At 42.5% G+C, this 18,593-nt stretch overlaps 1 protein-coding gene across 1 annotated transcript in view; it reads left to right on the top strand.

Annotated features, from left to right (window-relative positions):
* MCM9 (minichromosome maintenance 9 homologous recombination repair factor) overlaps nt 1–18,593 on the top strand; it is a 160,757-nt gene that overhangs the window by 16,967 nt on the left and 125,197 nt on the right. The window contains exons 3-4 of the mRNA XM_073627161.1: nt 9,561–9,877; nt 13,923–14,004. Coding sequence (XP_073483262.1) covers nt 9,561–9,877; nt 13,923–14,004 — 399 coding nt within the window. The remainder of the gene's footprint in view (nt 1–9,560; nt 9,878–13,922; nt 14,005–18,593) is intronic.

Genomic DNA, 18,593 nt, shown 5'->3' with positions numbered 1-18,593 from the left:
ATAGGCAGTCATAAACTAAAAGCTGTGTAAATTCCAGAAAATGTACCCTAGTTTGTAGACGCTATAACTTTTGCGCAAACCAATAAATATACGCTTATTGACATTTTTTTTACCAAAGACATGTGGCCGAATACATTTTGGCCTAAATGTATGACTAAAATTGAGTTTATTGGATTTTTTTTATAACAAAAAGTAGAAAATATCATTTTTTTTCAAAATTTTCGGTCTTTTTCCGTTTATAGCGCAAAAAATAAAAACGGCAGAGGTCATCAAATACCATCAAAAGAAAGCTCTATTTGTGAGAAGAAAAGGACGCAAATTTCGTTTGGGTACAGCATTGCATGACCGCGCAATTAGCAGTTAAAGCGACGCAGTGCCAAATTGTAAAAAGTGCTCTGGTCAGGAAGGGGGTAAATCCTTCTGGGGCTGAAGTGGTTAAAGCGACGCAGTGCCGTATCACAAAAAATGGCCTGGTCATTAAGGGGGCAAATCGTTCCGGGGCTGAAGTGGTTAAAGAGGATCTTCACCTTGTAAATAAAAATTGAACAGTCAGCAGCTACAAATACTGTGAGAGCCAGCTAGGATGGAGGGGGGTGTGAACTTCCACTCTGCCTAGGCGGTCGGAAGTTGGGGGATGGCCCCCTTCTGTTCCAACATGACTGCACACCAGTGCACAAAACAAGGTCCATAAAGACATAGATGAGTGAGTTTGGGGTGTAGGAACATAATTGACCTGCACAGAGTCCTGACCTCAACCCCATAGAACACCTTTGGGATGAATTAGAGTGGAGACTGCGAGCCAGGCATTCTCACCTATCATCAGTGTCTGACCTAAAAAATGTGCTTCTGGAAGAATGTTCAAACATTCCCGTGGACAGCCTTCTCAGAAGAGTTGAAGCTGTTATAGCTGCAAAGGGTGGGCCAACTCAATATTGAACCCTATGGACTAAGACTGGGATCCCATTAAAGCCATGTGCATGTAAAGGCAGGTGTCACAATACTTTTGGCAATATTGTATGTATGTGTGTATGTGTGTGTGTGTATATATATATATATATATATATATATATATATATATATATATATATTTACTGTATATTGGAGCTGCAAGAATAATCGTTAAAAAAAAAATGATTTTTTTCGATTCAACCCCCATCACTAGCTTAATCCAGCATTTGCACAATTCCTTTATGTAGCAATCGCAGAGCTGTAGAAAAAACACCTGTCAAATGTTTATCAACATTGCTCAGTGCTGAGATAAAAGAAAATATTGTAACATTTAGGCTCGGTTCACACTGGGGCGACTTGGGATCCGACTTGTACGCCCTCAAGTCGCCCCAAGTCGCCCCAGAAAGAGATTCACATTTAAGTGAATGGGAGCGTCTTAATAGACACTACTGAGGTCGCTCCGACTTCAGAGCGTACTCCCTGTACTACTTTGATCCGACTTTGATCCGACTTCAGCCTATTGACTATCATTGAAGTCGGATCGCCGTCTCGCATCATCCGACTTCGGCATGCGACTTGTGCTCAGATGATCTTGAGGGGGAACTCCGCGCCAAATTTTAAATAAAAATCCGGCATGGGTTCCCCCCAGGGGCATACCAGGCCCTTGGGTCCGGTATGGATCTTGAGGGGAACCCCCCTACGCCGAAAGGACGGCGTGGGGGGGTCCCCCCCAATCCATACCAGACCCTTATCCGAGCACGCAGCCCGGCCGGACAGGAATGGGGGTGGGGACGAGCGAGCGCCCCCCCCCCTCCTGAACCGTACCAGGCCGCATGCCCTCAACATGGGGGGGTTGGTGCCTTGGGGGAGGGGGGCGCGCTGCGGCCCCCCCACCCCAAAGCACCTTGTCCCCATGTTGATGAGGACAAGGGCCTCTTCCCGACAACCCTGGCCGTTGGTTGTCGGGGTCTGCGGGCGGAGAGCTTATCGGAATCCGGGAGCCCCCTTTAATAAGGGGGCCCCCAGATCCCGGCCCCCCACCCTATGTGAATGAGTATGGGGTACATCGTACCCCTACCCATTCACCTAGGGAAAAAGTGTCAATTTAAAAAAAAAACACTACATAGATTTTTAAAGTATTTTATTAGACAGCTCCGGGGGTCTTCTTCCGTCTTCGGGGGTCTTCTCCGCGCTCTCCGGGTCTTCTGCCGGGCTGCTCCGCTATTTTCTGCTCTTTTGCCGCTCTTTTGCTATAGCGGAGGAGCCCGGTCTGCTGCCTTCTTCTCTTCGGGGGTCTCTCCGGTTCTTCTCCGCGCTCTCCGGGTCTTCTGCCGGGCTCCTCCGCTCTCTTCTGCCGCTCTTTTGCTAAAGCGGAGGAGCCCGGTCTTCCGTCTTCTGCCCTCTTTTCTCCTGATGTTGACACGACGCTCTCTGGGGCTGGAATGCACTCTGAGCGCTCCGCTCTGACTTATATAGGTGGTGACCACGCCCCCTTATGCCGTCACAGTCCCTGGGCATGCTGGGACTGTGACGTTTTAGGGGCGTGGTCATCGCCCAATGACCACGCCCCCTTATGCAGTCATAGTCCCAGCATGCCCAGGGACTGTGACGGCATAAGGGGGCGGGGTCACCGCCTATATAAGTCAGAGCAGAGCGCACAGAGAGCATTCTAGCCGGAGAGAGCGTCGTGTCAACATCAGAAGAAAAGAGGGCAGAAGAGGAAGACCGGGCTCCTCCGCTTTAGCAAAAGAGCGGCAGAAGAGAGCGGAGGAGCCCGGCAGAAGACTCGGAGAGCACGGAGAAGAACCGGAGAGACCCCCGAAGTCGGAAGATGACCCTGGAGCTGTCTAATAAAATACTTTAAAAATCTATGTAATGTTTTTTTTTTAAATTGACACTTTTCCCTAGGTGAATGGGTAGGGGTACGATGTACCCCATACTCATTCTCATAGGGTGGGGGGCCGGGATCTGGGGGCCCCCTTATTAAAGGGGGCTCCCGGATTCCGATAAGCCCCCACCCGCAGACCCCGACAACCAACGGCCAGGGTTGTCGGGAAGAGGCCCTTGTCCTCATCAACATGGGGACAAGGTGCTTTGGGGTGGGGGGGCCGCAGCGCGCCCCCCTCCCCCAAGGCACCAACCCCCCCATGTTGAGGGCATGCGGCCTGGTACGGTTCAGGAGGGGGGGGGGGGCGCTCGCTCGTCCCCACCCCCATTCCTGTCCGGCCGGGCTGCGTGCTCGGATAAGGGTCTGGTATGGATTGGGGGGGACCCCCCATGCCGTCCTTTCGGCGTAGGGGGGTTCCCCTCAAGATCCATACCGGACCCAAGGGCCTGGTATGCCCCTGGGGGGGGAACCCATGCCGGATTTTTATTTAAAATTTGGCGCGGAGTTCCCCCTAAAGATTCATACCAAACACAGTGGCGGGGATCCAAGTCGGATCCCCGTTCATTGAAAGTCGGATCCACAAGTCGTGTTGAAGTCGGGTTGAAGTCGCGTTGCCCCTGTGTGAATCGAGCCTTAGTTCTTTTAGCTCAAAGGGATGAACTTCAGTCTGTAAATGAGGTCTGTTTAACAACTTAGACTAAGCCTTTTTCTGACACTTGTTGCTTACAAGATAAAATCAGTATTTTCTGCTAGAAAATGACTTGGGACCCCCAAACAAACACAATATGTATATATGTTTTTATATTGTGTGTGTTTGGGGGTCCTAAGTCATTTTCTAGCAGAAAATACTGATTTTATCTTGTAAGCAACAAGTGTCAGAAAAAGGCTTAGTCTAAGTGGTTAAATTGACCTCATTTACAGACGGTAGTTCATCCCTTTGATCTAAAAGAACTAAATGTTACAATGTATATTCTACACAATACTGTGAAAAAGTATTTGCCCTCTTTCTGATTTTTTATTTTTTTGCATATTTGTCACATTTAAATGACTCAGATCATCAAAAATTTTTTTATTATTACGCAAAGATAAGCCGAGTAAATACAAAATGTGGTTTTTCAATTATGGTTTCATTTATTAAGGCAAACAAGCTGTCCAAACCTGCCTGGCTTTATTTGAAAAAGTAATTGCCCCCTAAACCTAATAACTGGTTGTGCCACCCTTGGCGGCAACAACTGCGATCAAGCGTTTGCAATAACTGGCAATGAGTCTTTCACATTGCTGTGGAGCAATTTTGGCCCACTCTTCTTTGCAGAATTGTTTTAATTCAGCCACATTGGAGGGTTTTCAAGAATGAGCGTGTAAGGTCATAATACAGCATCTCAATTGAATTAAGGTCCGGTCTTTGACTAGGCCACTCCAAAACCTACATTTTGCTTTGTTTGAACCATTTGGAAGTGGACTTGTGGCTGTTGTGTTTTCGGATCATTGTCCTGCTGCATAACCCAAGTGCACTTGAGCTTGAGGTCATGAATCCTTTAGGATTTTCTGTTAGAGCTCAGAATTCATGGTTCCATGAATTATGGTAAGTCTTCTAGGTCCTGAAGCTGCAAAGCAGCCCCAGGCTGTCATGCTACCAATATCATGCTGTATTAGTTTTATGCCAGATGTAACGGGACACACCTTCCAAAAAGTAACATTTTTGTCTCATCAGTCCACAGATTATTTGCCTAATAGTCTTGGGGATAATCAAGATGTTTTTTGGTAAATATGAGATGAGCCTTTGTTTTTTATATATTCTTTATTTTGTATATATTCTTTTTATTTTATATTTATATATTCTTTATTTATATCTTTTATTTTCTTTATTTTGTTATATTATATGAATTACACAAAAATACAATAATATCCATAAAACCACTCGCGATCCTTATTTAAATCACATATTACTTCCCCCCCCCCACCTCTCTCCATACTTCCATTAATACCATCTACTTCTCCGTATTCCTAAATTCAAGCCAGTTTCACCATATCTTTTGATATTTCTCCCATGTATCTTCTGTCAGATGTATTCACTCTTCAATAGATCTCACCCATTCCACCCTTACTACCCACTCCTTCATCCTCTGGGCCTCCTGAGTTTTCCACAGGCATGGAATCAGGGCTTTAGCTGCATTCAAAAGATATGGAACTAAGGTATTTCTATACTGGGACACCGCCTTCCCCGTATCCTAAAACAAACATACCCAAGTTTTTTTTTTTAATTCGTTCACCTGTTATATAGAGGAATGCTCCTATAATTCCATCCTAATAGGATTGTATTTTAGTGCATTCCCACCAGAGATGCGCAAAAGTCCCAAGAGCATCACAACCTCTCCAACAAGTTGGAGGGTTCTCTCCCCCATACCCATGCGCCCTCTGAGGGGTAACGTACCACCTCGCCAGCAATTTATAACACATTTTGAATGTCTGAGTATCCCTTGCCGAAAGGCAAGCTGATCTAAGTATCTTATTCCTATGTTCCTCATCTCTAAGGGGGACTATTTCTCCTTCTAATTTTTCCAAATAGGATGGGTATTCATGTTCTGCTTCCCTAATCAATATTTTATATTTTATATAGTTCTAGTTAAGCTTAAGGGGGAACCCGCAGTGGTTGTGGTAATGACTGTGTAAAGTGCTGTAATTGTGTATACCTCCATTTATCTAGTGGTTTATTTCCCCATTCCTGTGTAATTTCTGTGTAAGTGTAGAGTCTATTCCCCTTCATCACATTCTGCAGTAATATTACCTCCTTTTTTGCCCACCTAATAAAATATATGTGCTCCTCCTTCCCTGGCTTTAAATAATTTGTGTCTATTAGTGACATTAGTGGTGAATTATAATCCCAGTGGTATCTCCTACCTAGACCATACCATATCTTTAATGTGTTCCTCGTCAATAAATTTGTGCTAGGACCTAAATCACAAAATTGTGGTGGTATCCATATCATTTTCCCTATATCTGTTCTACTTTGTGAAATTTCTAAGTTAACCCAACTTTTCTCCGTTTTTATTATATATCCAATCTGCAATTCTAGAAATAGAGATCGCTTAATAGTATTTTTTTTAAATCTGGCGCTGCTAGTCCCCCCGCTCTTTTCCTTTGACAAGTGTACCATACGCAATCCGGGGGCGTTTACGTTCCCAGATATATTTTAGTGCCATTGATTTTTAATTTTCTGAAATAATCTTGGGGGAGTGCTATTGGGATCATTTGAAAGATATATAAATTAACATCGGGAGTATAAACATTTTTACTGTGTTTATCCTGCCAATCCATGAGAGAGTTTTATATCTCCTCATATTCAATTGGCCCTTAATCTTATTGAGCAAAGGGATGTACTTGGCTTTAAACATATCGCCCAAGACTGGTATCAATTTTATGCCCAAATACCCCAACTCCTCCTTGCACCACATGAAAGGGAATTTAGGTTGGATCGCCTGCTGCTCTTCCGTCGATAAAGTTATATTCAGGATCTCAGATTTAGCCATATTTATTTTAAAGTTTGTTAATTTCCCATACTGATTCAACTCCTTCAGCACTATCGGGATTGTTGTTCTGGGGTTGGAAATATAGAGGAGCAAATCGTCCGCAAACGCGGCTACTCTGTACTCCTTCTCCCACCAGGATCTCCCACACTTTAATATCTGGGTTTTTGCGGATTGCAGCTAGTAGGGGTTTCAATGCTATTATAAACAAAATTGGGGAGAGGGGCAACCTTGTCTTGTCCCGTTAAATAGTTCAAGGGGAGAAGACAGGGTTCCATTTATCCTGATTCTGGCCGTTGGGTGATGGTAGAGGTACGAGATCCATCTCATCATCCTCTCCCCCAACCCTAGTTGTTTCAATGTTTCAAACATGAACCCCATTCTACTCTGTCAAAAGCCTTTTCAGCATCAATTGACATGAGAACTGCTGGGGTGCCCCTCCTAATTACTTCCTGCATCAGAAAGATATATTTCAGAGAGTTATCTCTCCCTTCCCTCCCTGGCACAAACCCCAATTGATCGTTATGTATCCACCTTGGTAGCCATGGTTTCAATCTTTCTGCTATTATTTTGACAAAAATCTTTATATCTGTATTTAATAGCGATATTGACCTATAACTTCCTGGGGATGCTGAATCCTTCCCTTCTTTCAGAATAAGAGTGATATGTGCCAGTAATGACTCCTCACAGAGCATCTCTCCTTCTCCCAGTGCATTTAAATAGTCGCACAATTTAGGAATCAAAAACTTGGAAAACCTTTTATAATATAGAATGGAGTATCCATCAGGGCCCGGGCTCTTTCCCAGGGCTGTATTCTTTATCGCTCTATCCACCTCCTCCTGCGAAATAGGGGCTTCAAGATGTTCCATCTCCTCCTTCTCTACCCTGGGAAGGTCTAGGTCCTGCAGATACTCCCTTACTTCTTCCTTCCGCTTCTCCCTATCGTCCCCTCACTGATTCACATTATATAAAGTACTGAAATAGGAATGGAATATTTTTGCGATATTAGGGGAAGAAAGGGGAAGATGAGCCTTTGTGTTCTTTTTGGTCAGCAGTGCCTTTGGCCTTGGAACTCTCCCATGGATGCCATTTTTGCCCAGTCTCTTTCTTATTATTGAATCTCGAATACTGATCTTACCTGAGGCAAGTGAGGCCTGCAGTTCTTTAGATGTTGTTCTGGGTTCTTTTATGATGACCTGGATGAGTCGTCGTTGTGCTCTTGGAGTCAATTTGGTTGGCCAGCCACTCCTGGTTCACCACTGTTCCAAGTTTTCTCCATTTGTGGATAATGGCTCTCGCTGTGGTTCTCTGGCGTCCAAAAGCCTTAGAAATGGCTTTGTTATCCTTTCCAGACTGATACATGTCAATGACTTTGTTTCTCATCTGTTCTTGAATTTCTTTAGATCACGGCATGATGTGTTGCTTTTTGAGATCTTTTAGCATGCTTCACTTTGTCAGGCAGCTTCTATTTAAGTGATTTTTTGATTCAACAGGTCTGGCAGTAATCAGGTCTGGGTGTGGCAAGTGAAATTTTAACTCAGCTTTCCAAAAAATTGTGGTAAATCACAGTTCATTCATGATTCAGCATGGGAGGGGGCAATTACTTTTTCACGTAGGGCTAGGCAGGTTTGAACAGCTTTTTTCCCCTAATAAATGAAATGATCATTTAAAAACTGCATCTTGGATTTACTCGGGTTATCTTTGTGTAATATTAAAATCTGTTTGATGATCTGAATCATTTAAGTGTGAGAAATATGTAAACAAATAAAAATAAAAAAAATCAGGAAGTCAAGCCTGGGATAGCAGTAAGGCCCCTTTCACACTGGGGCGGTTTGCAGGCGGTATTGCGCTAAAAATACCGCCTGCAAACCGCCCCTAAACAGGGGGGGCCCGAGGGCTTTCACACTGAAGCGGTGCGCTGGCAGGACGGTGAAAAAAGTCCTGCAAACCGCTTCTTTGGAGCGGTGAAGGAGCAGTGTATTTACCGCTCCTAAACCGTTCCTGCCCATTGAAATCAATGGGACAGCGTGGCTATAGCCGCGCTGTACGAGGGATTTTAACCCTTTTTCGGCCGAATACAGCTGCAAGAACGACGGTACAGCAGCGCTAAAAATAGCGCTGTTGTACTGCCGATGCCCCCACCGCCCCAGTGTGAAAGGGGCCTTAAAGACCTGATGGGTTTCTAATTCTTACTCATACTATAAAAAGATTTTTGGCTTAAAACCCATTTTAAGCGTATCTATGGTCACAATTTAAAATCATATTTATTTCCACATTATATTTCAATTCTTTCTAGCAAACTCTGATCTTCACATTTTTAAACTTTGTGAAGAATTCCACATTTTTACTTTCTTGAATGCTATGACGCAGTTGTCCTGTGAGTAGCCACTGCTGTGTCGCAGAATTCACAGAACATGCCTTCTGAACTACAGAGATGCTGAAAGGAGGAGTTTAAGGAGGTGGAGTCAGTACAGGAATCACTGCTTGTAGACAGCAAGGTACCAATAGATATGTAGTCCTTAAAAATTGAATGTTAACAGCAGAGGAGAAGGCAGCTAGACGGTTGTAATGGTGCACAATGAAAACCTGTGGCTTTGTGTAACTAAAAGGCAGGCATGATCTACCCACTGGCTTGTATGCAATTTGTGGGCAATTTCTAGGCATTTTGCCAAGGTACCCCAGTTGAAAAAGACTGGTGTATGCTGTGACCATAGAACTCCTTTTGTGTATGGGGGGGGGGAGCAAACTTGCTCAAATAGCTTTGCTTTTTTAAATATAATTCTGCATCAATGTATATCTTGTAGTAGTGCTACAGTTTTAAATTTTATGTAAACCCCCACTCAATTTCTTGAGTATGTTTTGGCATCATGTCTCATTGTTTGTAACCACATTTCCTGTTGCATGGCTGATAGCGCTTAGCCACTGGCTTGTAATTAGCAGCAGCATTGGCTATCGTGCTGACCTTCTGCCGTCAGTATGTTGAGTCACTGCCCCAGAACAAGTGTGCGTATAATTTGTGTTTTGTACGTTTGTGTTTTGGGGCAGCAACAATTAAAATATGGAAGTCAGTGATTTTGTATAATAACCAACATTTTCAGAAGGAGGACTTGTGCAGCTTGTAGGTTATTTTTTTTTATAGGGTTAATTGTATGAGACTTGTTTCCTTTTTGTGTTCACATCCTTTCTTTTTGTGCACACAGGTTTGCCAGTGTGTCCAGAATTAACCAGAGAGCACATCCCACGTGCAAGAGATGTGGGTCATTTCTTGTCCATCACTGGCACAGTTATTCGCAGCAGTCTAGTGAAAGTTCTGGAGTATGAGCAAGACTTTATGTGCAATAAGTGTAAGCATGTAATTACACTAAAAGCTGATTTTGAGCAGTATTACTCATTCACTCCTCCTACTGCTTGCACCAATTATGAAGAAGGCTGCACTTCCACCAAATTTACTTGTCTGTCTGATGTGTCCTCTCCGGCCACCTGTAGAGACTACCAGGAGATTAAGATCCAGGAGCAGGTGATTGCTGTTTTATTGTAACTGTTGACTGTAATGGAAATGCATGACAAAAAAGTGAAGTGCTAAGTGAAGATATCTGAATTCATTTCAAATTGCTATAACATGGCATATATATATATATATATATATATATATATATATATATATATATATATATATATATATATATATATATATATATATATATATATATATATATATTTGAATACTGGTTTGCTTTCCATGGATGCTATAACATGACAATGAAACTGAAGTCAGGAAGCTTGCGGACTCCTTCAAATACCTGGGCATACAAATTTCCTGCTCTGTTGGCAATTATGAGACCCTAAATGTGGCCTCTCTGGTTATGAAATTTAGAGAGGGTGTCAAAACATGGTCTAAACTTCCACTGTCGATAATGGGATGGGAAAACCTTATTAAATGATCTCCATGTCCCAACTTCTCTACTTTTTACACCCATCACCCTCACAACCAAATTGTTTAGAGTAATGGACAAAATATTCTGGGAGTTGCTGTGAAGTAAAAACTGCCTAAAATCCCCCTGGAACAACTCCAAAATTTAACAACTAAAGGTGGAATAGCCTTGCCAAACCCAAGGCTATTATATCTTGCTGCTCAGACCCAGCATCTATTGTATTGGGAGGATCTTTATTACACAGGGATTTGTGCTAATTCCCTCCCAGTAGTACTGCATACCACTGATCTCTATGGGACTTTAGATGCTTATGGCTTCCTTAACATCTCACAAAATTCTTCCCATTTTCCACTTAATGAATACTGTCTGGAAACAACTTAAACTCTTACAGAACATAAAGAGACATACTGTGCTGGTATCTGCCAGAGCTTGAACTTGTTAAACTTGACAACTCCAAGTTGTGGCTAAATATGGGCTCACCAAAGTTAAAGGATATGTTAAGGTTTGTGTTTTAAAAAAAAAAAAACGTCATACTTCTCTCCTCTGTGCAGTTGGTTTTGCACAGAGTGGCCCCAATCCTCCTCTTCTGGGGTCCCTCAGCAGCGCTCCTGGCTGCTCCTCTTCTCGAGTGCCCCGTTGGAGAGCCGCCTCCCCGGCTCCCATGTCATTGGATTTGGTTGACAGCAGCGGGAGCCAATGGCTGCGCTGCTATCAATCTATCCACCCGGGACCCAAGACACTGGCTGGAGCTGGTGTGCTCGTACCTGTCGCTGGAAATATCGGATTCAGGTAAGTAAGAGGGGCTCTGGGGGGCTGCTGCATCACAGGAAGTTTTTCACCTTAATGCATTAAGATGAAAAAATAAAATAAAAACTGCAGAGGCGATCAAATACCACCAAAAGAAAGCTCTATTTGTGGGGAAAAAAAGGACATTGATTTTGTTTGGGAGCCACGTCGCACGACCACGCAAATGTCAGTTAAAGCAACGCAGTGCCGAATCGCAAAAAGTGCTCCGGTCTTTGGCCAGCCAAATGGTCCGGGGCTTAAGTGATTAAGCATTTTTTTTTTTATATTCTTAAGTCATTTGAGCAGCTACATCAGCAATTTATACTTGCTAACACCATGTTCTACTGATTCCTACAACTGTGACATGAGTCTCAATTAAATAAAGGATAGCCACTGCTATTTAATTATTGAAAGTAATAGAGCTGGTTGTTAAGAAGCTGGCACCTTGCATGCTCAGGTAAAGGGTCTGGTATGGATTGTGGTCCAAAAAACAAAAATGGTGCGAGGTCCCTATCAAAATCCATACCAGACCCTTAGCAGAGCATTCACGCCAGGAATGGGGGTAGGGGGACAAGCATGTGACACCCCCCCCCCCGTAAATGGATATGTGTGTGTATGGTAAGTGACGTCACTGAGGGCCCCCGCTCCTTTGGTTATTTCAGTGGCAGGGCAAGCAGTGTGTCAGACGGCAGGAGCCAAGAGTTAGAGCAGTTGTGTTGACTGTTTGTTTTTTTTGTTTTTTCCCCCGTGCAGGCGATGTTCATTGTAATTAACAATGGATGTACATCAGGGGACATTTATTTATTTTAAATAAAGGGCTTGTCAAAAGTAGGGGTACTACATGTACCCCTTGCTCAATCACATGGTGGTCGCTGGGATCTGGGTTGTGGGGAAAGGGCCCTTGTCCTCATCAGCATCAACTAGGGCCCTCCCCATGTTGAGAGCATGTGACCTTGTATAGTTCAGGAGAGGGGGGGCACACCCTCACCCCCCCTTTCCTGGGCTACATGGCTGGTATGGATTTTGGGGGGGCTGCATTTGTTTCCGGATTGTACTCCGTTTCCCTTAACTTCACCCACAGACTGTCCCAGCATTATATACTTTGAAGAACTCACTTAGTCCCTCCTAAGTAATTTTAAAAAGGGTCCGCCCCCACTCCTGTTGGTTATAGATGTGAAATGGACCGTGTTGACCTGATACATATGTTTTATTATTGTCCAAAAATAGAATAGTACTGACAGTCAGTTGCTTCTCAGTTAGAATCCACCTTACATACTTTTCTCAAAATCCTAGTGGTTTGTGTTCTTGGTATCCTGGACGATGAGAATATGGATCATCATGTAAAGTAGATATTCTTAGGGCCCACAAACTTGTATAAATATGCTGGAAAGTTCCTATTTTCCTTACTAACCAGCAATAGATTGACCAAATAAATATGTTTTTCTTGATGGAGCAAAACATATACATTCATAGGGAAGCCTATGACTAGTTTGGAAAAACATCTGGGGTATAAATCACTTTCTGCGCATCAAATGCCTTTACAAACCTAGATATTGGAATGCAAAAAAGCAGTGACATCATCACTATGCTGCACATGATCCATGCAAAGAGCAGAGGTGAGGGAGGGGCACAACAGGTCCTGCAGAAAACTACATAATAGGGCAGATAGAAGGCCAATCACCCTGAACTAGACGAGAAAGCAACAGTGGCTAGTCTATTACAGGAAGCCCCTGGAAAGTTTCACGCTGTATTACTCCATGAATCTGGAAGAAATACCAATGTTTATTTAAATTTTTTTTTATTATTTAATTTTAAGTAAAAATAAACATTTGTCTTGTATTTTAACAATATTTGCTTATTCTAGAGTTCAGCTTTAAAATTGGATTTTAAAGTAAACTGTAAAAGCTGTGGGGCATATGAAAAGAATATAATCACATAGCTTTCTCTTGACACCAGTCTAGCCTTTAAAAACATATCTGTTCTTGGGTAGAAAAGGGAACACTCAGTTTATTTAAAGTAGAATTCTGGGATATACCTCATCTTAAAAATGTTCTCCCCCCCCCCCCCCCCCCCCCTTCTAATTTTGACTAACCTAATCTTTTTCCGTGCCGCTTCGGTCACGTGATCTGTTCTGTGTCAGCCAGCAGCAGGGGAGAGGAGAGAGAGGTAAAACAGATGGCAATGCCTGGGAGCTGTGACATCACCCATTGGATTGCTATGGGCCATTCGTTTTCGGCACCCCCTCTTCTCTCCTGCAGCCACTGCTGGCTGGCACAGGGGAGCTGATCACGTGACAAGAGTGGCCTGAAAATGGGTAACCATACAGATCTTTCTTACATGGGTTAATTGAAATAGGTGTTTAGGGGGAGCATATTTAAACGGTATTAAACCCAAAAGCTAAATGTATTATGTTGCAGCTTACCAATTCTGACATGTGGTAGCTGAATTTGTTTCCTTTTTTTAGACGTACTTTTTTTCTTATATTTTCATCTTGTAATTCAGTCGGCAAGGCTGTTGTTTTTCACAGCACAAACTCTCCAGCAGAATGTATCAGTTTACATGGATGAGACAAACTACTTAACACTGGCAGTAGTGATTAAAATGATCTCCCTTTTATTTATTCATGAATCCTTTATCCCCCAAAAAATGCTGTAACTGCTTATAAAGTGTGAGTGTTTTATTAAATTGTATGTATTTACAAAAGTCTGCTTTCTGTTAGTATTATGTATTGCAATATACAGTATCTTGGGTACACTACTGTAAAACTATTGAATATAATGGTACTATAATAATGAAAGCTAATACATGGAATTTGAGTTTGTTTTATACTATTTACTAATATAGGTTCAGAGGTTGTCAGTAGGCAGTATCCCTCGATCTATGGTTGTGGTTTTGGAAGATGACCTTGTGGACAGCTGCAAGTCTGGTAAGATACCACTTGTCCTCAATTAGAAATTACATACAGAACTTCTATTTCTTAAGCACAATTCACACTCTGGCAAATAAAATATTACAATGCAGAAAACAAAGGCCTCAAAATTATTGCATGCTTCTTCTGGCATTAAAAAAATAATAGAATGATAAAGAGAATAGATTATAAAATGAAACTTTAGTTGAGTTTATGTTGATCAAAGATAGCAAAACTTACCTGCAGGTACTTTGCAGTGATATGAATTGGGACTAGAAGGCAGGAAGCCCAAAGTTGGGTCAGATTGGGGGAAAAAACTGGCAACAGCCTAACTACTTTCTTCAAGAGTTGCAACACAGTGGAAAATCTTTGGTGATCTGTTGTACATTCCACTTATTCGGTTTACCTTTTTCGTTCCCTATTTTGTTTGGCAAATAAATAGTAATTGTGCATTAACATTTACAGAAACTTGGCAAAGGTTTGTTACCTGTAGTGGTTGTTGAGCTTTTGTTATATTTCTTTCCTAATGAAAAAAATCAACAAAGCATATCATTTTGGCCAGGGGTGCCTACAGTTTTGTATCACTTTAGCTATTTGCGAATGTTAAAATATATTGATTAAGCTTTTGATTGAAGGTTTGCAGATGTCCCTCCCGCTGTGAATTCCACCTGAGCCAGATATTTCATTCATGTAGCGAGGTTTGTCTTTATAGTATGCACTATTTCCATGCTCCTCTTTTCCCTGCTTTTAGGGTTGTAACCTTCAAGGAATAAATTTTCATATATAGTGGCAATGCCCCTAATTCAGAGTGTTTTGGAATAAGCTATTTGCTTTTATCAGGCCACAGGATACCAGAGGAGACCCCCAGATAGGTCTCCTAATGAACCTATAAGGGCTATTAATAGATGTTCCCAAACATTGGTCTTCTATATCCTTTTGGCAGCAAACCATTTCTGTTGCTAGTGCTTTAAAAACCCTATTGTAGCTTTATGTTTGATCAAAGCTAAGTTTTCTTGGATTATTATGTATGAGACGATTGCTAGCACACAATCAAAAGCAATCTGAAAGAGCCTGGAAGAGAGTCTGGATGTAAATAAGCAGGCTTATTCCCGAAGCAAAAGGGCCTTAGGGGTGCCCTTTTGTATCTTCCATGACTGGAACACTTTCCCTCCCTTCTTCTGTATCCTTGTTTTTCTTATTAATGTGTTGGATACTGGTCATGCTGTCAGATACTCAAGAATGGGGGGGGGGGGAGTTTTAGGCACATATGTAGTGTGCCTCCATCCCTGGTTCAAATAAATGAGAAAGGAGATCGGGACTTTAAATGAGGCTCTTGACATAAGGGGGGTATGTAGTTGGAAAAACATGTTTATTGACATGGAGGATACATAAAAATGCATATCAATGGTATAGAACAAGTAAAAAAATTTGGATCATAAAAATACACATGCAAATACATATTATATATTCTTGATGTCCATGTTATATATTTATATCAACTTGGCAACACATGATAATATGGAAAGAATAGATGAGTAATTCCTATGAATTTTATATATATACACATGTCAGTGGGGCGCCACATGGCAATATAAGTAGCATGATGTAAAATGATATAAACATGATTACTTGGTAGACAATAGACTGGGTTGATTGCTGATACAGGCATGTATCGGCATCCTAATATGCCCGGCGCGTTTCGTGTATGAACACTCATCGGGTGCAGTTGCTCACAAGTATCTATAAACAGTGAAGTATAATTAGTCTAATGTAACACTGAACGTAACAGGAGAAGGCAAATTTGCCAGTCCTGGATACTTACATGCAGCGAGTTAGCGATGGGGATATGTTGAATGTGGGACCAGGGCCAAAAGGGGGTGTCCGTCCCGGGAGCTGAGGTAATGCAGAGCCACGCGCACACACATACCCTCCCCAGAACACTAGCTGTCAATCTTGATAGTGAACCAGAGTGATGGGGGGTAGCGACTACCAAAAAATCTAAAATTAATGAATATAATAAATAGTGAGTGTCATGGTATTAGTGAAGAAAATCTAATGGTGGATAGGATGACATGGTGATTACCTTGATTGTATGCAAGCAAAGCAAATTGCTTCTATGGAGTATGGCATCTTCCATAGTGGAGAGGGCAACTGTGTCCGGGAGGCGTCATATACACGCCCCACACGTGCGCACGTCGACTCATACCAACCTCACGCTAGCTCGGCACGTGCAGGGTGGGGCTCCGACCCAGGTGGCAAACACCACCCACGACAGAAACCACACCTTCCCCCGCCTATGGCGGCTCGATGGAAATACTCCCCCATCACTCTGGTTCACTATCAAGATTGACAGCTTGTGTTCTGGGGGGCTATATGCGTGCGCCCCTTGTGCATGTGGCTCTACATTACCTCAGCTCCTGGGATAGACACCCCCTTTTGGCCCTGGTCCCACATTCAACATATCCCCATCGCTAATTTCCTGTATGTAAGTATGCAGGACTGGCAAATTTGCCTTCTGTTACGTTCAGTTCAGTTACACTAGACTACTTATACTTCACTCTTTATAGATACTCGTGAGCATCTTCCCCTGATGAGTTTTCATACACGAAACGCGTCGGACATATTAGGCTGCCATACTTGTTCTATACCATTGATATATATTTTTATGTATCCTCCATGTCAATAAACATGTTTTTCCAACTACATACCCCCATGTCGAAAGCCTCATTTAAAGTCCCAATATCCTTTCTCATTTATTTTGCTGTCAGATGATACTCATGTCATGATACTGGCTTTATGCTCTCATAGCTAAATGGCCTGCATTCAGCGCTGGATCCTTACACCTGGGTGTTCAAACAGAGTACTTGTATGCTTTGATGTAATCCTTGTATTGCATGGAAATGGCAATACGTCCCATCTATACAGTGGGGACGGAAAGTATTCAGACCCCCTTAAATTTTACACTCTTTGTTATATTGCAGCCATTTGCTAAAATCATTTAAGTTCATTTTTTTTCCTCATTAATGTACACACAGCACCCCATATTAACAGAAAAATACAGAATTGTTGACATTCTTGCAGATTTATTAAAAAAGAAAAACTGAAATATCACATGGTCCTAAGTATTCAGACCCTTTGCTCAGTATTTAGTAGAAGCACCCTTTTCATCTAATACAGCCATGAGTCTTTTTGGGAAAGATTCAACAAGTTTTCACACCTGGATTTGGGGATCCTCTGCCATTCCTTCTTGCAGATCCTCTTGAGTTCTGTCAGGTTGGATGGTAAACGTTGGTGGACAGCCATTTTTAGGTCTCTCCAGAGATGCTCAATGGGGTTTAAGTCATGGCTCTGGCTGGGCCATTCAAGAACAGTCACGGTGTTGTTGTGAAGCCACTCCTTCATTATTTTAGCTGTGTGCTTAGGGTTATTGTCTTGTTGGAAGGTAAACCTTTGGCCCAGTATGCCAGTCTGAGGTCCTGTGTACTCTGGAGAAGGTTTTAGTCCAGGATATCCCTGTACTTGGCCACATTCATCTTTCCCTTGATTGCAACCAGTCGTCCTGTCCCTGCAGCTGAAAAACACCCCCACAGCATGATGCTGCCACCACCATGCTTCACTGTTGGGACTGTATTGGACAGGTGATGAGCAGTGCCTGGTTTTCTCCACACATACCGCTTAGAATTAAGGCCAAAAATTTCTATATTGGTCTCATCAGACCAAAGAATCTTATTTCTCACCATCTTGGAGTCCTTCAGGTGTTTTTTTAGCAAACTCTATGCGGGCTTTCATGTGTCTTGCACTGAGGATAGGCTTCCTTCGGGCCACTCTGCCATAAAGCCCCAACTGGTGGAGGACTGCAGTGATGGTTGACTTTCTACAACTTTCTCTTATCTCCCGACTGCATCTCTGGAGCTCAGCCACAGTGATCTTTGGGTTCTTCTTTACCTCTCTCACCAAGGCTCTTCTCCCCCAAAAGCTCAGTTTGGCCGGACGGCCAGCTCTAGGAAGGGTTCTGGTCGCCCCAAACATCTTCCATTTAAGGATTATGGAAGCCACTGTGCTCTTAGAAACCTTAAGTGCAGCAGATTTTTTTTGGTAACCTTGGCCAGAGCTGTGCCTTGCCACAATTCTCTCTCTAAGGTCTTCAGGCAGTTCCTTTGACCTCATGATTCTTATTTGCTCTGACTTGCACTGTGAGCTGTAAGGTCTTATATAGACAGGTGTGTGGCTTTCCTAATCAAGTCCAATCAGTATAATCAAACACAGCTGGACTCAAATGAAGGTGTAGAACCATCTCAAGGATGATCAGAAGAAATGGACAGCACCCGAGTTAAATATATGAGTGTCACAGCAAAGGGTCTGAATACTTAGGACCGTGTGATATTTCAGTTTTTCTTTTTTAATAAATCTGCAAAAAAGAGTGGGAGGTTTTACATTTGGGGAGATAAAACTTTCATATAAGTCCAGTAAAGAGAAACTGTCAAATGTTTCTTCAGTCACATGTGTTCGCTAATTGTAAATGCATTTTTACCAAAAATAAAAATCAACATTTTTAAGTAAGTTTACAGTTTTTTTTGTTTCATAGCCGTCTTGGACTGCAGGTTGGA

This window comes from Aquarana catesbeiana, linkage group LG04, assembly GCF_042186555.1.
Source record: "Aquarana catesbeiana isolate 2022-GZ linkage group LG04, ASM4218655v1, whole genome shotgun sequence".
Taxonomy (NCBI): Eukaryota; Metazoa; Chordata; class Amphibia; order Anura; family Ranidae; genus Aquarana; species Aquarana catesbeiana.
The sequence above is the reverse complement of the archived record's forward strand: the minus strand, read 5'-3'. Positions and strand labels throughout refer to the sequence as shown.